This window comes from Penicillium lagena (assembly GCF_028827675.1).
Source record: "Penicillium lagena strain IBT 129212 chromosome Unknown utg000001l_segment0_segment0, whole genome shotgun sequence".
Lineage (NCBI taxonomy): Eukaryota > Fungi > Ascomycota > Eurotiomycetes > Eurotiales > Aspergillaceae > Penicillium > Penicillium lagena.
This window is the reverse complement of record NW_026623222.1, coordinates 1716418-1743472: the sequence shown is the minus strand read 5'-3', so window position 1 is coordinate 1743472 and position 27055 is coordinate 1716418. Positions and strand designations below refer to the sequence as shown.

At 51.8% G+C, this 27055-nt stretch overlaps 11 protein-coding genes across 11 annotated transcripts; 8 read left to right on the top strand and 3 right to left on the bottom strand.

Moving 5' to 3' along the window:
- Positions 1-62: 62 nt before the first annotated feature.
- N7510_000772 (putative actin polymerization protein Bzz1) lies at positions 63-2566 on the bottom strand (the record flags this gene model as incomplete). Its single annotated transcript, XM_056972701.1, has 6 exons — positions 63-460; positions 510-1641; positions 1698-1778; positions 1833-2360; positions 2437-2463; positions 2522-2566. 6 exons carry the CDS (start codon positions 2564-2566, stop codon positions 63-65), a joined length of 2211 nt encoding a protein of 736 aa, XP_056837818.1.
- Positions 2567-3087: 521 nt separating this feature from the next.
- dbp5 (ATP-dependent RNA helicase DBP5) lies at positions 3088-4810 on the top strand (the record flags this gene model as incomplete). Its single annotated transcript, XM_056972700.1, has 7 exons — positions 3088-3163; positions 3239-3389; positions 3450-3558; positions 3639-3946; positions 3998-4235; positions 4284-4484; positions 4532-4810. 7 exons carry the CDS (start codon positions 3088-3090, stop codon positions 4808-4810), a joined length of 1362 nt encoding a protein of 453 aa, XP_056837817.1.
- Positions 4811-5526: 716 nt separating this feature from the next.
- Positions 5527-6780, top strand: N7510_000770 (uncharacterized protein; the record flags this gene model as incomplete). The annotated part of the gene is made up of 1 exon (XM_056972699.1): positions 5527-6780. One exon carries the CDS (start codon positions 5527-5529, stop codon positions 6778-6780), a length of 1254 nt encoding a protein of 417 aa, XP_056837816.1.
- A 212-nt stretch (positions 6781-6992) lies between these two features.
- Positions 6993-9519, bottom strand: N7510_000769 (uncharacterized protein; the record flags this gene model as incomplete). Its single annotated transcript, XM_056972698.1, has 6 exons — positions 6993-7355; positions 7423-7714; positions 7764-8184; positions 8239-8966; positions 9060-9263; positions 9476-9519. The coding sequence occupies 6 exons, from the start codon at positions 9517-9519 to the stop codon at positions 6993-6995; spliced, it is 2052 nt and encodes a 683-aa protein (XP_056837815.1).
- Positions 9520-9575: 56 nt separating this feature from the next.
- On the top strand, positions 9576-11067 carry N7510_000768 (putative GTP cyclohydrolase II; the record flags this gene model as incomplete). Its single annotated transcript, XM_056972697.1, has 4 exons — positions 9576-9638; positions 9700-10656; positions 10726-11007; positions 11062-11067. 4 exons carry the CDS (start codon positions 9576-9578, stop codon positions 11065-11067), a joined length of 1308 nt encoding a protein of 435 aa, XP_056837814.1.
- Positions 11068-11509: 442 nt separating this feature from the next.
- On the top strand, positions 11510-12502 carry N7510_000767 (dihydrodipicolinate synthase family protein; the record flags this gene model as incomplete). The annotated part of the gene is made up of 1 exon (XM_056972696.1): positions 11510-12502. The coding sequence occupies one exon, from the start codon at positions 11510-11512 to the stop codon at positions 12500-12502; it is 993 nt and encodes a 330-aa protein (XP_056837813.1).
- Positions 12503-13752: 1250 nt separating this feature from the next.
- N7510_000766 (basic helix-loop-helix domain-containing protein) lies at positions 13753-16764 on the top strand (the record flags this gene model as incomplete). The annotated part of the gene is made up of 1 exon (XM_056972695.1): positions 13753-16764. One exon carries the CDS (start codon positions 13753-13755, stop codon positions 16762-16764), a length of 3012 nt encoding a protein of 1003 aa, XP_056837812.1.
- Positions 16765-18005: 1241 nt separating this feature from the next.
- N7510_000765 (FAD-dependent oxidoreductase) lies at positions 18006-20561 on the top strand (the record flags this gene model as incomplete). Its single annotated transcript, XM_056972694.1, has 5 exons — positions 18006-18298; positions 18358-18629; positions 18690-19060; positions 19116-19777; positions 19826-20561. 5 exons carry the CDS (start codon positions 18006-18008, stop codon positions 20559-20561), a joined length of 2334 nt encoding a protein of 777 aa, XP_056837811.1.
- A 982-nt stretch (positions 20562-21543) lies between these two features.
- Positions 21544-23651, top strand: N7510_000764 (ferric reductase family protein; the record flags this gene model as incomplete). The annotated part of the gene is made up of 6 exons (XM_056972693.1): positions 21544-22147; positions 22200-22261; positions 22314-22499; positions 22564-22969; positions 23031-23192; positions 23254-23651. 6 exons carry the CDS (start codon positions 21544-21546, stop codon positions 23649-23651), a joined length of 1818 nt encoding a protein of 605 aa, XP_056837810.1.
- Positions 23652-24329: 678 nt separating this feature from the next.
- On the top strand, positions 24330-25434 carry N7510_000763 (isopenicillin N synthase family dioxygenase; the record flags this gene model as incomplete). The annotated part of the gene is made up of 2 exons (XM_056972692.1): positions 24330-24601; positions 24660-25434. 2 exons carry the CDS (start codon positions 24330-24332, stop codon positions 25432-25434), a joined length of 1047 nt encoding a protein of 348 aa, XP_056837809.1.
- Positions 25435-25827: 393 nt separating this feature from the next.
- Positions 25828-26670, bottom strand: N7510_000762 (putative EF-hand calcium-binding domain protein; the record flags this gene model as incomplete). The annotated part of the gene is made up of 2 exons (XM_056972691.1): positions 25828-26555; positions 26610-26670. The coding sequence occupies 2 exons, from the start codon at positions 26668-26670 to the stop codon at positions 25828-25830; spliced, it is 789 nt and encodes a 262-aa protein (XP_056837808.1).
- Between the last annotated feature and the right edge of the window lie 385 nt (positions 26671-27055).

Sequence of the window (27055 nt, the reverse complement as noted above, 5' to 3'; positions counted from 1 at the left end):
GTGTCCCCAACGCTCCCTGCAAGATGCAACAAAAGTCATGACGGAAAGTGTATACATTGACTCTAAACCTCCTGGATATAGTTTGCCGGGACACTCTTCGTCATTCCACCACGCTCCACATCGGCCCATCCATCGCCACTGTCACGGGTGATCAGGACAAACCGATCACCCTCGGTCATGGACCACTCCACGTCGCTGCGAGCTTCGTAGTCGTACAACGCCTCCACATACTGTAATTTCTTGGCACCTCGGCGTGGCGCCACAGCCGGGCCAACGCGTTTCGTGGCGGCGGTGCTGCCTGCCAGTGAGGCGGAAGAACTCGAATAGACCGAGCCGGGTCGATCGGTCAGACTGGTGTTAACTGATGGTATGGGTGATGGGGTGGGTGCTATTTCAACATAGGCTGCAGGAACGAGACCCTCATTGCCCGCAGCACGAACACGCATCCATCCAGATCCATCTGTTAGGGAGTTAGTCAAGTCAAGAGACCGCAAAAGGAATAAACGTACCGTCTGGTTCAACAATAGCAACGTCATCATTTTCTTGCACCGTAACCTCGTCTGCTCCAGTGGCCTGGTAAGCGTACATCATCTTGCCTCTTGGCTGTTTCAACCTGGAAGCATTGCCGGAGTCCGTGGCTTGTGGCGCACTGAAGAACGCCGTGGGTGGCGGTGCCAGCACTTTTTTGTTCTTGGCAGCAGTCGGCTTGGTCTCGGCGACTGGGGGTGGAGGTGCCTCGGCTGGACTTTCAGGGGTGGGTTGGGCGGCAACGTTGGAGACAGATCGTGTTGTGCTGGCGGCATAGCCCGAACTCAAAGAGTTCATGGTATTCTGGCGCGTGAGCGAGGGCGCCATGGTCGAGGTCGCAGAACCAACGTCGCCAGTAGGCACGGCGCCGGCCTGCCGCTCAACCTTCAACCGCTTCTTGTCCTCTTTGCTCTGCTCTCCAGGGCACTCGGCGGGCACTTTCATCTGACACTTGCTGTGACATGTATAGCCGCAATCCCGGCAGTCGAAGCCCTTGGCAGACAATCCCCAGATCCGCTCTCCACAGAGATCGCAGTTGGTTGGAATTTTGAAAGTCTGTGATCGGAAGTTGTGGTTCTGAGCCCCGATGGACAAGTCACCCACAACTGCCATGATGGTGGACGTTTCAACCTCCGCCGTCAGCCATTTACGGTCCACTTCATGCAGGGCTTCCTGAAGGTGAAATATTGAGCGAACGACATCGACCTCACTCCGGTTATCCTTGCCCTGCTGGATATTCTTGCGGATGTTCTGGGAGGTCTCCAAATCACGTCGTTTCTGGTCGGACTGTACCCTCAAATCCCGCACTTGTGTCTTGCTCTTCCCCAGAACATTGCGCAAGAAAACTTTGGCCGCCTCATCTGTAATAATGGTCGCATCATCATGCCATACAGGACTCGGCTCAAAGCCCACGTTCCCGGGTTCCTGAGATTGCGTGGCGTTATGCTGGAGGAACATCATCGAGTCAAGCTTCGGGTTGTTGCGCGGAATCTCATTGAGAAGGCCTGCAAAGTGGTTCACGCTATTTGATAATGAGGATTTCTCCAGTTGTGCTGCGAGAATCCACAAGGCGTTTAGTCTCGTGACCCGAGTTTCATTGAGATCTTGCAAGCCCTATGCGGAGTGTTAGCAGATACGATCTGATCCCAGCAAAGCGGTTTGACACTCACATCCAAGATCTCGGGGACATATTCGTGAAAGAACTTCTCCTTGAGTTTATTCGTCACATTGATCTTGATCAGGTAGAGGTTCTAGAACTCATCATTAGCAACCGATATCCACTAATTCAGATCTCCGACACATACCTTGTAGTTGTTCATTTCCAGGATTTGCTGCTGGTAAGCGGCCTGCGCCTTGGGCTTGCTGTGGTCGAATGATGACTCCATTTTCTTTCGTCGCGTTTCGACTTCCTGACAGGCACCATCATATTTCCCCTTTGCCTTCTTCAATTCTCCATAGGATGCATCGCGTTCCCTCTCCAGCTTTCCGTGATATTCCATATGGGACTTGCGGATCTCCTCATATTGCGCGGCGGCATGTTTTAGTGGCTCCGCCACCTGGGAGACCAAGTCTGTGGCAAACCGATCGCGCTCGGCGGCGTGGGATTCGACGGCGTTCAATTGTGTCGTCCAGGTGGTCAGCGATGCACTCTCGAGGGAGCCAGGAGTCAATGCCGGGGTATCGCCGACGCTGAGGGGGCTGATCTTCTTCGACTTGCGGTCGTAGTATTTCTTGCAGAGTGCGGTCAATTTGCTGGCGTATTCCTTCTCGATCACACTGCGCTCTCGGTAGAACTGCTGGACCTCGTCTAGCCAGGATATTCCGTTCGATACCTAAGGGAAAGGGGAGAGGGGTCAAATCAGTCTCACACGCGGGACTCGTTGCGGGGAAGAACGTTGAGGGGCATACCCAAGAGTTGACCGGTTTGAATGCATCCTAGTGAAGAACCGAGCCGGTCAGTGATTTGTCTGCGACTGCGACTCGGGGATCTCACCTTCAGTTCTGCTCCGAACTGGGGAGCCACATCTGCTGCCGCCATGGCTGGGTTGAAATGGGTGTCAGACTGCGCATCAGACAGCGGGACGCAGGCAGCAACGGTTGGCAGGTCAGCGCTTGACGTCACTTGGGCCTCAATCTGCCACTGTCCACAACAACGCCAGCAGCAACAGTCGTGGGGAAGTCCGGGAGACTGTGATTGTGGAAGGTGGAAGAGAGAGATGACAACTACTTGTCCTGAGGCATGAAGGCATACATGCCAGAACGACACTAACCGAGTTGAGCCTAGTCCCTTCCCGTCGCCATGCAATTCACCGATGGTTGTTGTTCCTGTTGCCGTCACTCTTCTTCTTCTGCCTCCTCCCAATTCACCTCATTGTTGCCTCCATTCAGCTTCGACAGACATTCACTGCCTCTGGCTGCAGTGAATTGGCACTTAAGAACCTGCTGGCCCGGCAAGCGCAGTGGCTGCAGTTTCATCCTTGATTTTTTTCAACCCCGCCAACCCCTCCTCCTTCGCTCTCTCCTCCGACTCATTCTCGATTCTTCTTCCCCGGTCGCACAATGGCGTCTGAGGCACCCCCTGCCGGTGGATCCCTGGCGGATCGCGTCACCCAACCCGATGCGCCCAAGCCTGCTGGTATGAACTGCACCGACCTTGAGCTTCCGCGGGACGGGACCTTGTGAACAACCAGCTAACCCTTCATCTCAATAGAAACCGAGAAGCCCGGTGATGGCGCCCCCTCTGAGCTGCGCGGCTCCGAGCTCCAGGAGCCTGAATACTCGGTTGAGGTTAAACTGAGCGACCAGCAAGCCGATCCCAACAACCCATTGTATTCGGTCAAGAACTTCGAGGATCTCGGCCTGTGAGTGACTGCCTTCGAATGCAACAAGAACACCCATTGCTGACGAGAATGGAACCACAGGGATGAACGTATCCTGAAGGGCCTGTCTGCGATGAACTTCCGCAAGCCTTCCAAGGTGCAGGAACGCGCTCTGCCCCTGCTCATGCGCAACCCCCCAGCAACCTCGTCGGTCAGTCGCAGTCTGGGACCGGCAAGACCGCGGCCTTTACTCTCAACATCCTGAGTCGACTGGATCTATCGTCGGAGCAGTCGCAGAAAACACCCCAGGCTCTGATCCTCGCCCCCACACGTGAGCTGGCGCGCCAGATTGTCGGTGTCATTCAAGTCATGGGCCAGTTCCTCGACGGCCTCATCATTGGGACTGCTGTCCCCGCCGATAGCGCAACGCGTCCGACTCAGATGGCTTGCTCGGTGGTGGTCGGTACGCCTGGTACGGTGCAGGACATGATCAAGAAGCGCATCATGAATGCCAGCCAGTTGAAGGTGCTTGTCCTGGACGAGGCCGACAACATGCTTGACCAGCAGGGTCTGGGTGACCAGTGTATCCGTGTCAAGGCGTAAGTCTCAACTGCAACACATGGAGAGGATCTAGCTAATAATCCTTTCAGCATGCTTCCCCGAACCATTCAAGTCGTTCTCTTTTCCGCCACTTTCCCCACCCACGTCCACCGATATGCGGGCAAGTTCGCACCGGACGCGAACGAGATCACCCTCAAGCACGAGGAATTGACAGTCGAGGGTATCAAACAGCTCTATATGGATTGCAACAACGACGAGGAAAAGTATCGCAACCTGGTGCAGCTCTACGGACTTCTCACTGTCGGATCTTCTATCATCTTCGTCAGGGTCAGTTGATTCCATTCCTTCGTCGCGTTTTTGCACTGACATCCCTAGACCCGTAATTCTGCTGTGGAGATCGAGAAGCGCATGGTTGCCGAAGGCCACACCGTTGCGTCTTTGACCGGTGGCATCGAGGGCTCGCAGCGTGATGCCGTGATTGATGCCTTCCGCAATGGCGATGCCAAGGTTCTCATCACCACCAACGTTCTCGCCCGTGGAATTGACGTGTCGACCGTGTCCCTGGTCGTCAACTACGTATGTCTGTTCCCTCACGATTTGAGCATCAAACTGATCCATTTCAGGATATCCCCGAGGCATTCACCCCCGGCTCCAAGTCCCGCGAACCCGACTATCAGACCTACCTGCACCGCATCGGCCGAACGGGTCGTTTCGGCCGCATTGGAGTCGCCATCTCCTTCGTCTCGAACCGGGACGAATGGGATATGCTCCGCAAGATCCAGGAACACTTCGGATGCAATATTGACCGAGTGGACACCGACGACTGGGATGAGGTGGAGAAGGTCATCAAGAAGACGATCAAGAACCCGCGCTCCCAGGCGAACTATGTCCAAATGTCCTAGAAACAAAATTGAGCTAATCTGAGCCTCTACGGAACGGGTAGGATCCTGGTTATGATGTGATTAGAGCTGAAGGATCTGGGGTTGTTTTGTTGATGATCTTGGTGGATGGTTGAATAGATACCAAATGCAGTTACGAATCTCACGGTACTCTGTCTAGCCTTGTCTTGTAGCTGCAACGGCCCCAAACATTTTACCAACTACCCCCCGGTGCTGACATCCAGATCAACGGCTCACCTCATTTATCTTAAATTTAAAGACAGTCTAATCTGGACCCTGGATAAACAATGTCACTCCCCAAACGACAGCTCGGAGTCCAGCCCTGGCCGACCACCACCTCTAGTTATTTAGTAGGGCATAGGACACCTCGTATTCCCTGCAACCGACCCAGAAGCAGCAAAGCCCTGTATCCAATACGAGCTCCCAAGAGAGGCTTAGATCGATCATAACCCAATTCTATGGCCTAGTGTGGGGAATGCCAACTTTCTTTATTTCACATCGGCATGCATCGCCCGCAGAATACGCCTCTATCTGGTTAAGTCGGGCTTGGCTTAACAACTATACGAGTTGCATCATTTTGCAAATTGTTATTTAGAAGATTTGAACCCCCTGGTCTGCTTTTCGTCCTTCCTTTCTATTACTACTGATACATATTTGTTTATATTAATACCTGTCGAGTTCGGTCGTCCGCAATGGCGCCAAGGGAACCAACAAGCACCATGGCCCGACTCGCATCTTCTCTCGCCCTTGCCTCATTCGTCTTTACCCAACAAGTCACCGCCATCCCCTGGATCGGAACAGAATACATCGCCGTGGAGATAAAAACCTTTGCATCTGGCTACACATACGGCGACTTCACCGAAACACCCCTCCTAGAAACTCAAACGGAGGAGATAAAGCCCACAGTCCAAAACATAGATCCCATAGCAACACAGACAACCATATATGGTAGTCTCACCCCATCCGTCACACAGATCGATCTGGTCATCGCACCGACAGACGGCGTCGCCATCACCAGCTACAACATCCAAGAGTTCTACGTCAATATCGTCTACACGGCGCCGGCGTCTTGCTCATATACCGCGAGCAAATCCATCACCACTGCAGTGGCGGTCTACGTCCCCTACCAGGCGGAGACACTGCTCAAGCCCACTGCTACGATCACAAGCACGTGGTCAGAGTCCCGTATCGCAGACCGGTATACCATCACCAGGGCAATGCTTGCCCCTACCGATATCCCCAGCGACGTCTACCATTCCATCAGCTCCGCCAACGTTCCAAACAGCTACCTATACTGCGGGACCTCCGGCGATTACCCCGGCTTCCCCTCTGGTGGCGGCCCGTACGCGGGAGGTAGTGGGGATGATGATGATGGTGACTACGCTGGCTGTGATGAATTCACCTGGTATCTCGACGGCTCAGCTTTTTCAGGCGGATACTGCTGCGCCGACGGATGCCACTATACTTGGGGCATCTCGCCACTGGGATTGGGCCTAGCGATCTTCTTCTCGTGGTGGGGACTATTTCTTATTGTCGGCTTTGTTGAGAGCTGGTTCATGTTCCGAAGAGTAATGCTAGGGAAGAAGAGTCATCGCGGCCTGCCGTATGGTTGGGCTTTTCTATGTCCTATACTTTCTTGTTTTGGGTTGCTTTTTGTTAAGAGGCATCTGGCTAAGACGCCGGCTGAGCAGGAAACTTTGGCAAATAAGTGGCTGGATATGACTGGTGGTGAGAAGTTTAAGCTCTGGGTTAAGTATGGTTTTCGTCGGAATGATCCTGCGGCTGAGGTGTTGCGGTATTCTGCTTCTGCTGGACCTGCACCGGGGATGGCGGCGCCGTACGCAGCTCCTGGGCCTTGGGGTGCTCAGCATGAGTATCAGGAGACTTATCAGACCACGCAGGGATATCCTAGGGATGGGGGCGAGGATGGTCAGCCCAAGATTGTGACGGTCAGTGAGAGTGAGAGGACATGATAATTCAGTGGATAAATGGTGGCTTTTTTTTCATTTTTTGAGCTCAGCAATTGCATACTGTCAATCATCAATCTTGGTACTGTGTATCCCCAGCCTTTATGCTCGCTTTTATTTTTCTTTCGATTTCCTACTATAGCTTGTTGCTTGAAGATACATGCCGCAATATATATCACAAATTCTTATACATCTACCGACTGCAACCCGGATGTACTTCAAATCAGCCACTGATTGAAAGCAAACCCAAAATCCATCGTATTAAACCAATCCAACCCATCCACATTAATCATCTGATCATAGTCAAACAGCGACACCTCCCCAAGCTCCGCATTTAGAGCCACAGAATCAGGCTCAAGAATCTCATCAATGATTTTCGAAAAAGCCTGGCTGGCACGCTGGAAGAGGGCGTAGTCTGCACTATCTGGGCGTGCAATCGACTCGAGGTGAGCGATGAAGACGCTCAGATTGCGAATGAGGGCTGAGCGAGAGCCTTCGTAGAGGAATGGTTCGCCGCTGCGTTTGTGGTGTTGTAGAGCTTTGATTAGGATGCTGGCGCTGGAGAAGCCGTAGAGTAATATCTGGAGGTATGGGATTTAGTTTTGGTGGTATTTTGCAGGTAATAAATGTATGGTGGTGGAGGCTTACCGTCAATGTAAAGTCCGGACGAAGGTCGACCATGTATTCACGCTGCGTGCCTAGTCTTAGGACGGTAGATAGAATCTCTGAGCTGACAGATAGAAGCGCGGCGTTTCCCCTAGGGTTATTCTTTTCGACGAGAAGTCGTTGGATGAGGAAGTCGTTGCAGAGGTACGCCAGGTATGAAAATATCTGCATCAAGCAAACTGCTACTGGAAGACCGTTGTCCCAACACTGCGGGTTGTATCGCAGGTGAATAGGGAGTGACTCCCAAGCGGAATGGCATCGATGGGAGATATCCCTGCAAGAATTTCAGATCTGTAATGGGAGACAGAATGCAGGGCTCTTACTTTAGAAGACTGGCAGTTGATGGAGTCATGTCCTGGAGAGAGACCCCAAGAATCTCGTCGCGGAACGTGCTGACGATGAAACGCACTCGCAGCCACGATGACCGCTGGAATAGACCGTTTATATTCCAACCCGTGGAATCAATACCATCCTGTGGGCTGTCAAGGCTCAGATCGTTGGCCGTCAGTGCTTCGTCGCCGATATCAAGGGGCATTCGACAATCGGAGTATCGGCAAGGAATTCGAGGAGGGCGACCAAGGAACGTGGCAAGGTTTTTGTCTAGTTGGTATGCTGCCGCGAACTGTCGTCGACGGGATTCCAACATGAACTCTGGGATCTCGTTTGAGGCCTTTGGCTCTCGGTGCAAGCCCAATGCGAAGATATCAGTCGAGAGCTCTCCGAGTCGGCTCCATACATGTGGACCTGAAGGGGTTAGTAGTTGTCATGATTTGGGAAATATGGGGAAATATGACTGACTTGATGCCCCGTTTACCCCATGGGACAGTAGCAGGTTCTCATGGACAAGCCAAATTGTGAGATCATTCAGAGGCGTTAAAATCTTGCACGTCTGCAGTGCAGCGTCGCTAGCTGCAAGCATCTTCCGTGTAAACTGAGAACGAGAAGTCTGTGAATCAAATTTCTCTTGAGCAAGCCAAAAGTAGCAAGCTCGGCCTGCGATAGCGCAAATGACACCGATGATCTCTAGACGAATCCGTGGTCCCGTGAAAAGTGTGTGAAAGTCGGCACCTCGAGTCGTGAGCGGAATGTCAAGTATCTCCGCCGTGTTCTGGATGATGCGCACAGTTAACGAAGACGTAAAGTCATCAAAGTCGCGACTGGCGATCCGTTCCTTGCATATCGCCTTGACAGAGGCGAGGCTATTAAAAATAAATGGCGATGCTATGACGGCACTTTGACTCCGTTCATAGTATTCTCGAATCAGTTGCTCGATCGTTGAGAAATCTCCCAGCGCGAGTAACACTTCTGAGATCTTTTGCACCCAATATGGGGGTAACACTCGCTGCCCCGTCTCTACCTCCAATCCTTGGCTGTTGGAGGACAGGTCCACATCGTCGGTCAGAGAAGAGACAAAACTTGTCGGGCCGAAGTAGCCTGGCAGCAGAGGCTTGTGCCGTGACGGCGAGACATGGTCAGCGGCCCCAGGTGTGTTGGATTGTGATGAAGATTCACTGGGTCCAGTGCTCCTAGAACAGGATTAGAAGGAAAGCTCTCACTATGTACCATACAGATCACTGCGCAATGGACATTCATCTCCAAAAAGAAAGACTCGAACCCACCTGGCTCTGTCAAAAGATACCCCTTCTGCCAAGGGGAAAATGCGCCGCCCCTTTGGTCGAGTCAGAGGTGCAGGGTGATAGAAACACTGGCTCGACACTCCGCGCGCCTTGCAGCGGTTGCAGACGGGCAGAGCGTGGTCGCAGCGGACCTTGTGACGGCGGCAGAGCTCGCACGAAGCCTGTTTGCCATTGCGACGACGGGAGCTATTACAATCAGTAAGAGGAAACTAAGTGTTAGACAGGGGCCACCGACTTCATAATGGCTTCTGAATTTGCAAATGTGATTAGTGTAATGCGTACTGTTAATAAAGATACCATCGGTGTTCGGTATTCCGAAGACAATCAACGAACTCCGAAAGTGCCCCACCCGATAAAGGGAGGGAGATAACGTGCGGAGTCACCTGCTCTGCTACTACCCCTTCTCTTCTTCTTCTTCTTCCTCTTCTTCTTCATCCTCCATTTCCATAATTCAGTAGACACTCACCCACCCACTCTTCCATGAGTGACCATACCACTATGCCACCTGTCGCAACAGCCGCATCCCCCACACCTCCCACGCGATACAGCAAGCACATCGTTGTATGGCTGCCCAGGCTCGGGCTGGAGAGATATTCGTATTGTGGATGCTAATCCTGCGCAGTTGACCACGTATCCAGGCCAGAGCGGTATCGAGCCTGTCCCGCTAGAATGGGGTGCTGCCGACGCCAAAGCGCGTGGGCCCGTAATCGTATCGCGCAGCGCTAACCTGCTCAAACGCCGCAATGCCATGGGCGCCCATGGCGGCAGCTATAGTATCTACAACGCCCTGGCGGTTGCTTCCGGTGAGCTGGAGCCGGAGTTTCGACCGGATCTTCGCAACAGCGAGCCTACGTTTGATTTTCCGTTTCAGTCTGCGTGGGCAGATAAGACGAAGATTGTCTCGATGGATCCCTTTGGTCATGATATTGTGAATCAATTTCGTGAGGAGTTGGATGCGGGCTGGGACATTCGTCCCACCATGGCTGTTACTCGGGCTAACATGAAACTGGCGGAGATTGGCGAGGCTGTCCGCGATGGCCAGCTGGAGGTCGATGGATCGATCGTGGTCGATTCGTCAGGGGAAGTACGCGTGACGAAGGTGGCCGTGGAACCGGTCTGGTATCTGCCAGGCGTTGCCGACCGATTCGGGGTGGACGAGGGAACCCTTCGCCGGACTTTGTTCGAACATACTGGTGGAAGCTACCCGGAGCTGATCACTCGGCCCGACCTCAAAGTCTTCCTTCCTCCGATTGGTGGCCTCACAGTGTACATCTTTGGCCCTCCCGAGCGGGTGTCCGACGAGAACGTCAAATTGGCCCTGCGGATTCATGACGAGTGTAATGGCAGCGACGTGTTCCAGTCAGATATCTGCACCTGTCGACCGTATCTGGCTTTTGGCATTCATGAGGCGATCCGTGAAGCGCAGAGCGGTGGAAGTGGGGTAGTCATTTATTTCCGCAAGGAGGGAAGGGCGTTGGGAGAGGTGATCAAGTATTTGGTGTATAATGCCCGCAAGCGCGGAGGAGATACTGCTGATAAGTACTTCACGCGAACGGAGAACATTGCTGGAGTGCGCGATGTATGGACATCATCATCATCATCATCACCATTGATTTAGCCGGGCCATGCTGACGATTTCGTTCTGTAGATGCGATTCCAGGCCCTGATGCCCGATATCCTCCACTGGCTGGGCATCAAGAAGATCGACCGCATGCTCTCCATGTCTAACATGAAATACGACGCCATCGTGCAGTCGGGCATCAAGATCCTCGAGCGAATCCCGATCCCGGAGGAGATGATCCCGAGTGACTCCCGCGTCGAGATAGATGCTAAGATCAATGCTGGCTATTTCACAACAGGGAAACAGTTCACCACGGAGGAACTCGCCCAAGTTCGTGGGCGCGGCTGGGAGAAATGGGAAGACATTACTGTAAGTTGATGGCAACCACTGTTGTTACTTGACTTGACTGACCAGCTTATGCAGCATTGAACTCGATTTCCTGTGATAATGATGATGACCTGCAATTATTTCTGCGATTCGGGTGCATTCTTGTTTATTGTTTTTGATGGGGGGTTCTATTTCGGGTTAATTGGAGAATGAGCTGCGGGCGTCAATGCCATAGGAATGGATCCGAGTCTATAAATCCTGACGGATCTTCAACACTTGTAGTATCAATAATGGAAAACGTACTTGAATCCCTTGCTAGGAACACAAGACTCCCTCATAGATAACCCCCACCTTATCGGCGACGCTCCGACCCGGATTCTTTTCCACACTCACTCTTCCCCGCATCGGCACACCGATTTCCGGAAATATAAGAAGCGGGCAGTTTGAATTCACCACATTTACCTCTTATGATCTAAAATCTTAAAACAACATACCAAGAACCGTGTCCACAATACATATCTCACATCCCCCGACCACCGCAAACATGGGCTCCCAACCAGCCCAAGTCACCCCGCAACCCCGAATCCCCAAAGCCGGCGTATGGTGTCCCGCCGTAACAATCTTCGACAATGCCACCGACACACTGGACCTCGAGTCCCAAAAGAAATACTATGCTTACCTCTCCCGCAGCGGCCTCGCCGGCCTAGTCATAATGGGAACCAACTCGGAAGCATTCCTCCTAACCCGCGAAGAGCGCGCACAGCTCATCGCCACAGCGCGCGAAGCAGTCGGGCCCGATTACCCCCTCATGGCGGGCGTGGGCACGCATTCCACAAAGCAGACCCTGGAACTAGCACACGATGCCGCAGCTGCAGGGGCAAACTACTTGCTCGTCCTGCCGCCGGCATACTTTGGCAAAGCGACGAATATGAGCGTCGTCAAACGGTTCTTTGCAGATGTCGCCCGCAACAGCCCGCTCCCTGTCCTGATCTACAATTTCCCCGGCGTGTGCAATGGCGTCGATATAGATTCTGAGACTATCACCGACATTGTACGGGAATCGGCGGCCGCCAGTCCCAATGGGGTATCGAATATCGTCGGAGTGAAACTGACCTGCGGATCCGTGGGCAAAATCACCCGTCTGGCTGCTACCTTCGGTCCCAACGAATTTGCCATCTTCGGTGGGCAGTCTGATTTCTTGATTGCGGGGCTGACCGTGGGGTCTGCGGGGTGTATTTCTGCATTTGCGAATGTGTTTCCGAAGACCGCGTCGAGGGTGTTTAACCTCTTCACAGCGGGCAAGATGACAGAGGCTATGGAATTGCAGCGGAAGTCGGCATTGGCGGAGAGCCCGTGTAAGGGCGGGATTGCATCGACCAAGTATGCGGTCGCGCTTTACTCGGCGCCCGCGGCGGGGATTGAGAATGCGATAGAGAAATTGAAGCCGCGCACGCCATATGAGGAGGCTGCCGAGGGGGTTAAGAAAACGGTGAAAGAGTTGATGGGCGCGGTGGGGGAGATGGAGAAGGCGATCTAGATGTTAATCCGTTCTGTTGTAGTCAAGTTGGAAGTAAATGTAGCTAGAAAGCACTGGAAGATTACTTTCGTCGAATCGATCTGGTTCGAATGTTGAAATTGCGCCGAGGTGGTCTGCGAGAGGAACGAGACCTGTGATGTCAACGCCGACACCGGATAGCCGCTGCTCCACTAGTATTCTTTTCTGCTCCGTCCATTCGTAGTCCTGCTCCAATTTGCGATGGTGGAGACGATCAGATAAGATGAAAGTGCGGGTCGCCAAGATAAAGGGGCAAAAGGGGTGGGGGCTCTTGTGCAAACTCTTCCGGAAGAAAGTATTAACTGGAAATTGACCTGCTGGGATCTAAACGGGTTTTTTGAGTGTTTCAATGGAGAGAATTCCACTGCGATGGAATATAGTCCACGATCACATGGCGGCTGGTGCTGAAGTAAGCAAGGGAAGTGGAGGGGCAGCAACCAACCAATGATAATGATGTAACAAATACACGCAATACGCAGTTCCATGCATTGACTCAGCGGAAATAACCGTTCCGATACGCCTCTGTCACGGATGAGCGACGAGCCGGGATCATACCACCCAAAATTGGAAGGCTGCGCAATTCTGGTCCGTCCGTCGTGCACCACCACACATTGCTCTGTTGGGAATACTCTCCTAACTAACACTCAATAATCCACTGCGACTACACGACAGCTAACTTGCTTCCTCTCCACCGCTTCTCTGCTACTACTACGGTCTCGCGTGGCTTGGAGTACAGGCCGAGCACCCTGCTCCAATAGGGTCAATTGTCTGCACATTGCAGCGTAATACTTACTTCTTCTTCACCAAACCCACTCGGATCCCTGGTTTAGCTGCCTGGATTGGGTGGGTACCTTGGGCCTATCCTTGTCGACCTGCGCCTTGCCTCAACCCACCGCTTCTTCCGTTTCTTCTATCGTCTCCCTCTCCCTTCATCCTATCTTCTTGTCGTACTTCCTCCGACGCTGCTACTTGTGTTCCGCATCTTCACCACAAGCGAATCTTGTTCTTTACCCAGTGAGTACTGCCTCTCTCCTTATCAGGCTTCCACGAGATCAACCGCCGGTAGCCGGTGCGGGATTGGTGCCTCTTATCCCTCAAACCTGGCCCTCCCTGTGCGACACCGTATTCAATACTCGTTCCTAACACATGCTCTAGTGTCAATCATCCTGCCTGGCCAATAGTTTCACCAGATCCAATTCTCAGCCGTTACTGACCCATGTTCTGGCTTCAGCATGGATACTGACTTTCAACTATTCTCCCCTCCACGTCAGGATGGCGGAGAAAACGAAAATGGCAACCAGGACTGGACGCAATGGATGAGATGGGACGACCCGATGTTTCTAGAAGATGATCACAAGCAAACAAGCTCGTCCATAGAGCCCCCATTTGTTTCACCTCATTCATCCACTGGCTCCCAAGACCAGATTCACCAGCAAGACTTCTCACCGCGACTTCCACTGGGCTTGATGGTAGTTTCCCCGGAGGAAACTGTGAATGGCTCACACGTGCAACGACCACATCAGTCTGGCATGATATCACCGAGTTCGAGTATTGGGACCAGTCGGAAGCGAAAAACCGGAAGTGACGATGATGCCTCTATCTTCGCTGGTCCGGTACAGTCAGGCAATGGCAAGAAGATGCCTGCCAAGAAGCGAGCACACAACGTCATTGAGAAACGATACCGTGCCAATCTGAACGAGAAAATAGCCGAGCTGCGAGATAGTGTGCCCAGTCTGCGGACCTCAAAGAACTCTAGCGGGGATTCACCGCATGATGATGACGAGGTTGACGGCGCGACACCGGCGAGCAAGCTGAACAAGGCCTCCGTGTTGGCCAAGGCGACGGAATACATCAAGCATCTCGAGCTTCGCAACAAACGACTGGAAGACGAAAACACGTCGCTGAAGAACCGGTTGCGCCAGGTGGACAAGGCAGCAGACCAAGCTGTCACTTCTGCGGCTTCCGTTTCCCCACCCAGCAACTGCACCGTCTCGACCCAGTCCGGGCATACCAAATCCCCAAGCGTATTCTCGAGCCCTGAGGAAATCTCCAGTGAGAGCTCGCCTATATCCAAAAATCCCCCCGAGGGCCTCATTCAGGTTCCCGATTCCTGGAAACGATTCCGAGCGGAGACCGCGCAGCAAGGGGCCTACGCTGAGTCGTATATTAAGCACCCATCAAACACCGAGAGCACGCGCGAGACCAAACGCCGCCGATCAAATATGCCCAACAAGTATATGCTGGGGGCGCTGGCAGGCCTCATGGTTCTCGAAGGCTTTGGTTCGGACAAGTCGGAGTCGGACGCAAAAGGCCTTTTTGCTCTCCCGTTCAACCTTCTCCGCCGCCTTCATTCACCTTCCGTTGTGCACTGGGAATACTACCTCAAGAACTTCTGGTATTCGTGGCATGCTCGGGCTATTACCCACTTCTTGGCTCTCGCCACTCTAATCGTCGGCAGTGCGTTTGTGGTGTTTGTCTACCTTTTCAACGCACAGCCCGTTACCCAGCGAGTGCCGTCGAAGGAATCCGAGGGCAAGGCTGGTCCGGCAACTTCTAGCGATTTTCGCCGTCAAGCCTGGCTGACTAGTATGCAACGGGCTGGTGTGCCACGGCATAGGTTCTTCCATGAGTGGTACGTGGTAACCTCAAGATGCTTTGAGTATGTCCTGCGATGCTTTATGGGATGGAAGGTCTACTCCTGGGCCACAGGTATCACACAAGAGGATGAAATAGGTCGAGTGAAAACATGGGATATTGCTATCGACGCGCAGCTTACGGGTGGTGACCCCGAAATCAGCAAAAGCCGGCTCGTCCTCACGATCTTTGCTGCGGGAACGCTCCCCAGCACCCCGATGCGGATGATGCTCAAGGCTTTGCATATTCGAATTTTGCTCTTCAGGGTCGGTGAACCAGGCTCGTGGACCTTCCGTATTTCCAATGATATCGCCCGCGCTCTTGCCAGATACCAATGGGGTATTGCGAAAAGCATCAACGATGCTTTGCCCGAGGGCCATTCGGACGCTCTTCCCAGTAATTTCGCAGCGCTACTTGAGCTTGATTGTGAGGAGGTCATGACCGACACTATCATGCAAAGGGCTGTGAACCTTGCGTGGAATCAGCCCACGCAGGAGGGTAATGTTGACGACGAGGTTCTTCTTGACGTGGTGGAGGAGGACCCCGCGATTCAATCCTCCGTGGATGCTCTCGCAGCATGGTGGTCCAGCCACCTGCTCCAGAATGCGCTCCTAAACTACTTCGAAGCGAGCGAAGGAGGCCCCGTGTCGAAGGCAAGCCGCGATTCCTTCAAAGAGAAGATCCGTATGTCTCTTGATGTTGCTCCTCGCCTCTCCGCAGCATACACCCGCGCGCTTGTCATGAAAGCGGTCTTCTTTGAACAGAACCGAATCCAGAACGTGGGTGCGGTTCTCGCCGCGCTGCCAGAGGACAAGAGACGAGGCGAGCAAAATCATGCGTCGAACTTCCTCGACTCGTCGCTTCCGGTTTCTGTCCGTGCGGAAATTTCTGTTGCCGTGCGCTGCGCTATGATTGCAGCCATCGTCACTGCTCGTTCCACCGGCGACACCTCATTGCCTGCATCTTTCACTGTTGACAAGGCGATCAGTATATTCAACCAGCTTCCAATCGATCCCGTCGACCTCACCCTGCTGGGCTTCTCTGCGGTCTACCACCTGCTACACCTCTTAGCCTCTGACGTGGACTACATTGCCTCATCCGATTCATCACCTTCCTCCCCAGTTTCTGAGGCTACATCCTCCGCCGACGACGAAGCAGACGACAAATCCCGGCCACTCGCCAACCGCGCCATCTGTCCTCAAGACATCCCGAACCTCGGCCGTGTCGCCGCAGAACTCATCTACTGGGCGCGCAACGCCTACAACCCCGCCTTCTACGGCTTCTCCTCTGACCTCGTGGATATTGTGGTGAAATCATGCTCCGAACTATGCGAAAATGCCGGCATAGATGTGAACGACTACCTCCACGCCGTCCCTGAACCATCCCAATCGAAGAAGCGACGCTGGCGCCGCCGCCGAGGCGGATCCGACCAGTCGGTCCATAGTGACGCCGACCAAGATCAAAACCTGATGGATATGCAATTCACTAAGCCTCTGCGCAGGGAACGGTCGGCTAGCAATGATACTGGATATGGCAGTTTGAGCATCGAGGAAGACGCTCAGCAGGCCCCCAATAATATTCCAGAGAAGGTCGAGGAGGTTTCTGCATGAGGATTTGTACTGTGTGCTTGTACATGAACTATGGACGGTGTGGGTGGCTCAACGGGATCTTGGTAATGAGTTTGGCGTTCTTCGGTTTGGACTGGCGTTTGTCTCGATTGCCCTATGCTGGCTGCGCTCTCATTAGTCTTGGAGGAATGCAAAATAGGAATGGGGGTTGGTGCATCAAGGAAAGGTTCCCGGATACAAGGCTTAAAGACTGCATATAATCTTTTTAAAATCCACAAACATGTGAAGTCCTGCCTGAGGGACTATGATAAAATAGCGTGTTGCTTATCAGTTCGCACCGAACTGCGACGAGCTGTAGGCCCTTCGATCTTGAAGTTGAGGCACCTTAATTATGGGAGATAGTATTCCTCTTACTAGCGATCTGCCAAAAGGCCTTGTTTCGGCAGGTATTCCTTTCTGTGCACAATATTTCAAGTCAGATGATAAAGTCTGTGCCTTTTTCTTTTTCAATATTGATGTTTTCGCCGTCGAGGGAGTCATTGGTGTACATGTGTACATGAGCCAGCTTTACTAGGACCACCGAGCTGGCGGGGTCTAGCGGTCATATGATATTTCTTTATTGGAATTAGTGGTTAGCCGCCTGCTTTCATCAAACCGACATGTCACGACCAAATATGGCAACAGTTGTGCTGTCTTTGCAGCCATGTCACCATGAAGTTCAGATAGCCGATGTTTCGTCTGAAACAGCCACCGTATGGTATCAATCACCCGGATAAATAAGTGCATAAAAAAAAGTTCACAGCCCTATCAAAGGTTTGCTGACGCAACCGTACGGCTGATATATGTACCATAGCTATAGCCTGTGACGAGACAGTATAACTCATTTGTTGGACCGAAAGTCAAATGTGGAGTATGCAGGATACAAACCGACCAATGTCTACCTGAGTTTGGGTGTAGCCTACCCTCGCGCTTCAAGATAACGTCCGTACTGGATTCGGCCCCCTGCACAGTAATCACTAGCGAATGTGGCTTACTTAATTCTTTGGCGAATTTAAATTATCTGTCTTTTTGTCCGTTACAGAATCAGAGAAGAGAAGATTTATTTCTTCGTGAATTATACTTCCATTCTGGGACGTCGTTCGTGTTCGATTTGAAGCTAACACCGAATTCAGGCGAGACGGATAGCGGGGAAGGCACGCTTGTAAAGTCTCGGTGAACCCCTGTCGGAGCAGCGACGGCCAAAATTGTCTTTCTTTCTGCCTTTGTTTCGCCTCCTCATCACTATGGCGCCCTTCAAGGTCATCATCGTCGGCGGCAGCGTCGCTGGCATGGCGCTGGCGAACATGCTCGAGCGGTACGGTATTGACTTTATCGTACTGGAAAAACATTCCGTTGTTGCGCCACAGTTGGGCGCAAGTATTGCCATGCTGCCGAATGGTCAGCGCATTCTTCAGCAGCTGGGATGTCTCGACGCGATCACCAAACAGAGCGCACCATGCGACAACATGTCGAATTATGATAACGAGACAAAGGATTGGAATAAACTGGAGGGAATGGGTGATTTAATGGAGAAACTGTTCGTCGATGCACTCTCTTTGGCCTACCTTTGGGATGGTTTTTTTGACAGCTGAGCAGATTCGGGTACAAAATGTGGTTTATGGACCGGCAGCACTTAATTCGGACGTTATTCGATAACCTGCAGGATAAGTCTCGGGTTTTGACGTCTTGCCCTGTCGTGAAGATTGAATGGTCGGGTAGCGGTGTCGAGGTTGAGACCACGGATGCCACTGTATACCATGGCGACTTGGTTGTCGGCGCAGATGGGGTACACAGTCATGTGGCACAGGAGATGCAGCGCCTCGGTGACATTGATACTCCAGGGATTGACCTTCTCGGTCGAGATAAAGGTAGGTGGCTATCTCCCGATATCATTGGTCTGGCAGAATTCTAACCCGCCAACCTGTTAGCTCTCTCTTGCAGCTATCGATGCATATTCGGCATATCCAAAAACACAGATGGAAAAGTCCGTACCCAGTTTTCAAAGTCCTTCCAATACCAGCGGAGTTACCTGTTCGCAGACGGACCCAATGGAACGTGGTATTGGTTTGCCTTTTTCAAAAATGATGAGAAGACACACGGCCAGTCTATTCCTCGCTACAACGATGAGGATAAAGAGAAGCTGGCTGTTATGTACAAAGACGATGTCTTTCAGCCAGGCCTTACATTTGGGGACGCGTACAAGGACCGGATTTTTTCGGCTCTGGTGGCACTCGAGGAAGGTATTTTGGACACATGCTTTTACAAGAGAATCGTTTTAACGGGTGATGCCTGGCACAAGGTATTACACCATTGGAAGAAACCGTCTATGCTCTAAACTGATGAGGCATGATCAGATTCATCCAGTAACGGGGCAAGGGGGAAACAACGCAATCGTTTCCGCGGCGTACTTGGCAAACAAGCTCAAGGAACTCACTAGCAAAGATGCTGTAATAGAGGATGCCGAACTCAAAGCCGCCTTCCACGAATACAGCCGTGTCCGAAGGCCGCTGGTTAAAGACACGATCCAGGTTGCTCATCTTTTGCAGCGAATGGAGTCATTTGATACCCCAGTATTGAAATTCATGGAGCAAAAAGTTGTCAGTAGAACGGCGGCTGATGGGTTTCTAACTCGATTTCCGTCAGGATACACGGCTGCTGTGCCGTTGAAATACATTCCACTTCCTTCTCATCGGGGATCGCTTCCTTTCGACGACGAGGTCAAGATGAACTTGGAAGTTCGCGCCGTTCGTTCGAATATATTTTGGATATCCCTGTTGGCCATTAATGTGCTGATCCATAGCGCCCGCTTTCAATATGGGGGAGAGACACAAGCACGAACTTTAAACCTATCCAATTCATTTCTAGTATCGAAAATCGGCGGGCTCTTCTCATGGGTGTTCAACAAAGATCAGTCATGGAGTGATGATTTTTATTACCATTCTTCAATTGCGGCAGTTATGAGCACAATCTGCATTGAATCCTACAGGCGGTTCTTTGCTTTGAAGCCGGTGAGCAGGTAGGCAACCCCTTCAAATCTCAGTGAACATACTCTTACTTGTCACAGCGGACTACTCTTTGCCCTGGCCTCGACCATACTCCCTTGGGAGTATGTATTGCCACTTTACTTTGCACTCTATATTCTTGCCACTGCGCCTCGGGCCTTTTATTACCCCTCCCCTAGGGCCGTTGATATGGATGTGGCAAAAGCCATTATGCCTGCCTACATTGCCGTATATGGCACAGCATATCTTTACACATGGAGATCCTCGACTTCTTTCCCCACCTGGTTATGGCAAGGGGCACATGTTCTCTTCCCCATATCCATCGCGCTTTTCAAAGGAATCCGAACCAACAGTTCAAGTCCAGCCGCTAAGGCTGAAATGCAGCTCTTTGGTGACCAGGACATTGGACTGCTGGCTTCATTTCAGAGATTTTCATCTTTCTTCCCATCATTGTTTAACATCGTTACAGTCAGCATTTTTCTTCCACAACGCCCCGCATTCGGATTGTACTACAGTGGGGAGGCCTTTGGCGGTGCCGCCAAGATTATGTCTATGAACGCGAGTATTGTGATAATCATGCTCTTCGCTCTCTGGGACCTTCGGCGTGTACACGCGACGGATATGGGTTTTGTTCGGGGCGCAATTCTGATTTTATTACTTTCCCTTGCTCTTACTCCCGCAGGAGCATTTCCGCAGCTCTGGATTGACCGAGAGACTAAATGGCAGCAAGGTCGACAGAGGGTCAATAAGGCTGGCGATAGAATGCGTTCGCGTGAAAAAATTATTGAAAGCAAATGATGATCCAAGTGGCCTTATCGAGATGCTGAAGTCATTGCGTTGCAAAGAATGTCCTCGCCCCTGTCGTTTAATCTGAGAGTCCATGTCGTCATCTGCTACCCTGGTGTACTCCACCGGCTAAAACTTGGACATTGTTTATTAAACGTTGCAGTTGCCATCGGCTCGGGTGCTGGTTCCGGGGCGATCAGGGCTCCACTTGGCGGAGCTTGGCCTGAAGTTCCTGAGTCTATCTGTTTTGGCTGTCGTCACGATCTGAGTCTTTGACTTTTGCATTGCAAGGACCAAAAAAAAAACCTAATTTGCGTTCAAATGTGCAAATTTTTAAAATATTCCTCCATGCCGATTATGTTGGCCGCTATGACCTGTATCTGAATGCGATTCGCGGGCGCTTCAACCACATTCACATTCCGTTTTCGGGCTGCCGTCAACAACCGCGTCGATCACCGTCAGGGTCTAGACCGGCGCGTCTCCGCCAGTACCACAACCAGACTCGCGATTTATCTGTAGGCTTAGTATGTCGGTGATTTAGTATGCCCTTGGATTTTAGACTCCCCGCCCAGGTACCGTCCCCGTACCATGGACAAGCCCTATGCTGGTGAGATCTACCAGCTCTAATCCGGGTGGTTGCACCTGCGTTCTGTGATCTGATTGCACAGGGCAGCGGGAAACGTGCGGAGTGACGATGTTTTCATTTAAGCCACCAGATTAAGCTTGCTGGACCCTCCTTGGCCAGGGGTCGATGACGGCATCTATGTGTTATCGAGTCGGCTACCAATATAACACCATGATGTCCTTTTCGTTTAACTTACTCCTACTGTGTTGCTATGACTCATAGTATTACTATTAAAAGTCGCAACGCTTGATCCACGTCGTTAAAACCACAAGAAGTGTCGCTGAGCATATCTCACGCCGTGGCCCTGCCGTTGACGGTTCGTCACTCCATTCCTCCGGGCTATATATCGAGTATCCGACGAATGGAACAATGGGTGTCGAACTCCAGGGCAGCGGGTTAGGTGAACCGCCCATGAATCCGGAGGTGGCCGTGCCTCTTTTCATTGCTGCAGGCTTCGTGATTACTTTGTTCCTCTGGCGAACTGTTATTCGCATCCGACATCGTCAACGATCACAACAGGCCAACCAGATGGATGACCAAAATCAACTTTCCCGAACAAGCTCTGTCAATGCAAGCCTCAAGAAGCATCTTCTTTACGCACCAATCTGGGGCACTCGTCACAATCGCGAGTTCCGATTGTTCAATCGGCTACATATGGGATCTCTGCCTTTGCGGTTGGAGCTGATACTCTTGCTTGTCTATCTCGCGCTCAATTTTACATTTATCATTGTGACTGTTGACTGGTGGGAGGAATTCCCCAAGAAATTGTTTCAGCTCAAGTATGCCGCTGGTCATCTGGCTGTGATGAACACTCCTGGACTGGTACTCAGCGCGGGCAGGAACAACCCCTTGGTGCCACTTCTGGGGATCTCCTTCGATACCTTTAACTTCATGCATCGCTGGGTGGGCAGAGTTATTGCTATCAATGCGGTGATTCATATGAGCAGCGTTTTGGCCAACCAAGCCTATATGCGTGAGACTGACTCAAATGTGACGAAAACATTTAGCTGACGTTACTTCTCCAGATGGCACGAAATACATTATCTACACAATTTGGCAGACGCCGTTCTATATATACGGGCTCGTGGTACGTACACACAGAGCCCCCTAATAGAGTGGGATATCTGACTTTGTCCTAGGCCCTTCTTGGGTTTGTTTTTATTTTCTTTCAATCATTGTCGCCGGCTCGACACTCGTTCTACGAGCTTTTTCTTCATTTGCATATCGCTCTGGCTATCGTGGCCCTTGTTGCGTTGTGGTATCATCTGAAAAATCTATTGCAACAGCGTGTCTTGATGTGCACATTGATTCTCTGGGGCCTTGATGTACGTTTTCCGTTGCTTGATGATATTTATCTGGAGATTGGCTGGCAATGCTGACACTTTATAGCGTGCTGGGCGTCTAGGAATTCTGATATGGCGAAACTGTGGCAAGCAGCGGACGACAGCTACGGTTGAAGCCCTACCAGGAGGAGTTGCTCGCGTCGACGTTGCCGTATCACGAGCATGGAACTTCCACCCCGGTCAGCACATGTACTTGTACATGCCCTTTCTGGGCCTATGGACCTCGCATCCTTTCACCGTCGCGTGGACATCTACTGGGGCCGACACGATAAACATGAATGAAAAGCGGGACTCGAGTGATTCCTTTGTGGCTCTTATTGGAGGCTCTCAGACGACTACCATGTCTGTTCTGATCAAAGGACAACACGGTTTCACGAAGAAGCTCCTCCGCAAACTTGAAGAATCACCTGATGGAAAAATTAAGGCTATGGCACTGGCAGAAGGCCCGTTTGGTATGAACAATAGATTGACTGCACTCGTGGGTAGACACTGACTTTATGTTCTACACTCTAGGAGGCATTCATTCACTCGCGTCTTACGGCACATTGCTTCTGGTCGCCGGAGGCATCGGTATAACTCACTCGATGTCATATTTGCATGAAGTCATCATCAATTCCACCTCGAACCGCATGGTCACCCGGAAAGTCCACTTGGTCTGGATGATTCGCAGTTTAGGTAATTTGCGCTCTCCTATGCTACGTCTTGTACTCCCTGCTAATGAAAAAAAAATCAACAGATCATCTTTCCTGGATCCAAACGTGGATGACCGACATCTTTGAACACCCCTCCTTACACAGGCGAATCGACTCCAACGGACGTACATACTTTCAGTTCCCAATATTGACGCTCACGATCGAGATCCATGTTACCGCACACAAGGAGAGTTTCGAGGAATATATCCCTCATCTGGAGACACCATGGACACAATGTGCGCCGTCTAGCGTTCCAGTCAGCATTCATCACGGCAAACCTTGTTTCCAGTCTCTGCTGGAAAACAAAAAGGCGAGGCAAGTCGGTGCGATGGCTGTTAGTGTTTGCGGCCCTGGTGGCCTTGGGGATAGTGTGCGCGCAGCTGTTCGGAACGTCCAAGGAGAGAGAACTGTTGATTTATTTGAGGAAGCATTTTCATGGTAGCTAGGTAGTGGCCTTGCTTTCAGTTTTTCCCATTCTTTGCACAGATATCATTATACACGCTTTAGATATTCAATAAGATTATTTTAGATCCGGCAACCACACGGAGATTATGATGTGCCTAGTGCTTGTATCAACCCCACGCAAGCCAGCCGCCAATCTAGCCAATGACCCCGCATGAAACAAGTCCACCAGGACACTTGAAATATCGTAGCAGAGACTGAGGCGTAGCCCCACCAATGGGTCGGTAAGCCATTGACGACACCTGCAGTGGGTTAAGAGTCATGCTGTTGTCGGGCCATTCCGCTCGGTGTGCTCAATATGAGATCTGCAATTCGACCCGCGGCATTTTGCGTCGGTAAGTGTCGAATGCTGCGTGGGGGTCGAAGCCTAATCGTCGGTCTTCTAGATAGCTGTGACCTCTCGGCTTATGCACGCGCATTGGCCCTTGGGCACCGAGATCGACGGTGAAGACGCGGCTGCTAGCGTTAAAATTAGGAATTGTCGGTTTTGTGTGGTACAACCCTGAGCACGCGACTGGTTACCAACCCTGGCGGGGAAGTGGACTGATCAAGTGGAGCGTTTTTAGTCATTCGAATATAAAAGCCCACGAATGCCTGCACGAAGCCCGTTTTCTGCAATTCCGGAGTTTAAGTTTTGTTTTTGTTTTAATCTATTATAATGACAACTACCTTCTCCTCTCTGCCCATCGTTGACGTGGGCCCTCTGGGCTCGTCCGCGGGTGCTACCGATGCGGAGCTGTCGGCCCTTAGCCAGCGACTATATGATGTCTTCGCCACGACGGGGTTCGCCTATCTGACGAACGTGCCTTTGAGTTTCAACCATGCGGAGGTGTCCCAGATGTCACGCGATTTCTTTGTGCTGCCAACGGAGGAGAAGATGAAGCTCGCCAAGCGCTCGTTTCGACGTGATCATCAAAACACATACCGAGGGTTAATACCCTGGACTCCATATTCCGAGATGATGTTAGGACTGACATGAATGTGGAAGGTACTTCCCCACGCAGCCAGAATTAGCAACCGACAATCTCAAAGAAGGCTTCGAAATGGGGCCCGCAAAGCTCATCCAAGCGACATCTGTTGATCCGTCGTCCAAGTTCAACTTGGCCGAACCGAACGTCTGGCCAGATGAGAAGCAATTCACCTCTCGAGAAAAGCTGGAGAAGCTGTACGTCGAGCTGCAGAATCTCGCATCTAAGCTTCTGTCTCTGCTGGCCAAGTCGTTAGGAAAACCGGCAGACTTCTTCGATCCGTACTTGGTGGACTCACTGAGCACCCTGCGTCTGCTCCACTATCCTGCGGTGGCGTCTGCCGCGTCGGGTTCAAGGTCCGCTACACAAGATGAAGTGAAACTCAGTTGCACTCAGCACACGGACAGCGGGATTTTGACTCTGCTGCACCAGGACTCCACCGGTGGCCTGGAAGTTCGCAACTCTTCCGGCGATTGGGTTGCTGCGCCGTATATCCCAGAGTCTCTCGTAGTCAATATCGGTGATCTGATGGCAAAGGTATCTGGAGGCCGATTCGTCGCTACTATGCACCGCGTCCGTGCTCCCGAGCCAAGCTCGTCAGCCGCTGTCGTTAGCAACCAGCAGAACGGTGAGACCCAGGCTTTGGGACGAATCAGCGTTCCATTCTTCTTTGAGCCGGGCGAAAACTGTTTGGTGCGGTCTGTGGATGCCGAGGAGGGCTTCGTCATCTACGGCAAGCATGTGCGGACGAAGATGAAGACGTGGGTTGAGTTCCAGGATGATGATGATAACTAGTGGATTTATGTGTTCAGCGTCCAAACTGGGGGGCTAGAGCTCTCGCTACCTGGCATGTTCAAGAAAGGAAATGCTCGATGCACTGAGGCTTGTACTTGCCCAGGGTTGGTTATGTTTGATTGCTTGTTCTTCCCCCTGATGCGCCTGCTACTTTCAAGCGAAATCGGTTGGATACCCAAGCAACCAGCAAATTTGATCTCCACTGCACCAATGCCGACCTCCTGAATCGACTGCGCCGTTTGCGACTCATAGAATCTTCTGTGGAGGTACCACAACACCGTGTTTCAAGATCGTGGCAAGTTCGATTCTATATATTACCATCGCATTTCATATATTTCTATTTCATCAGATCATCACTTAAAGACAACGTCGAATTGGTCCTATAAGAGACCACTACTTTTCAGCAGTTCCCTGTGCAATGGCCCAACGAATCGACTCTGCAATAGTTCTACTCACAAAGTCTGTCCTAGGAATCTCATGACCGCCGCCATGATCAAAATCCCGACGCTTCTCTGGGTCGCATATACCAGAAAGGTGTACGCCAGAGGCATAGCGCGGGTCTTTGGATCCGTAGACATGCACTGTTGGAACAGAAATGCGAAACGGGCAGGTGATCTCTTTCTGTAATTCCTCCACAGAGACACCAGCACTGAGTGAACTCAGGCCGGTCCAGCGGCCTACACCGTGTCTCTGAATAGCAGAAGAGTCGGCCTGTGAGTCTAAAGCAAGCCGCGAAGCATCATCCCGCTCGAGAGCTTTCGCGGAGACATGAAATCCCAGCTCTTCGAGAACAGTCAAAGAAGGACCACCGCAGATAAAGATGGCGGCCTTGAAAGGCGGTGGGAGATCCGGGGTCTCTTCCTGGTGCAAGAGAAGTGCGCTCGATCCAAGCCAGCAGCCTTGTGAGAACATGAGTGCTGCATCATACGGGCCGTTCTTGGCAATATACTCGGATAGCCAGGTGTAGCTCGAGCGAATAGCTTCCAATGAGGTACCGTCGCTGAGTGAAAAGTATGGAGGCCCGTAGAAGAGATCAACGCCTGCAGCTGGGCCGGTTGGATATGGTCCGTCCACCCAGTCAAACTCTAGGTCTTCATCGGAAAGATGGGCACGGAAGGAGGCTGCGGGACATCAGGATTAGACGTGGCGGCACTGGAATTTCAGATGGAGCATACACGTTTGAGACTTGAAAATAGTACCACTGGTGCCTTTTCCGTGCAGACAAAGTACTCGCATCGTGAATTGTGCTGATGCGGTCGGACTGGGGGCGGGGTGATCGTGAAAGAATGTGTCAGGGGCCGTTTTCCGAGTCAAATTGGTTGGGAATGCGCGGCAGCAGCCGTCGCCGGACCAGTTTAGCTTTGTTAGGCTGTAAACAATTGGATTGAATGCTTGTGCCTTGACTGACAGAGGCGATGATCCGGAGAAATTTTGTCTGTCAGTTGCTCACCGCAGGAGGCATCGGCCTTCAGACCGACTTTTGATTCGTGAGAGATGCGGGGTCCCACAGATGAGCGGTGATACCTGATAGTACATACTCTGTGCATATGATGGAAGGTATATTCCGGCACCATCCCTTGCGTTTCTCCTAGTAGTAGCCAAACATTGTACCACAATTAAA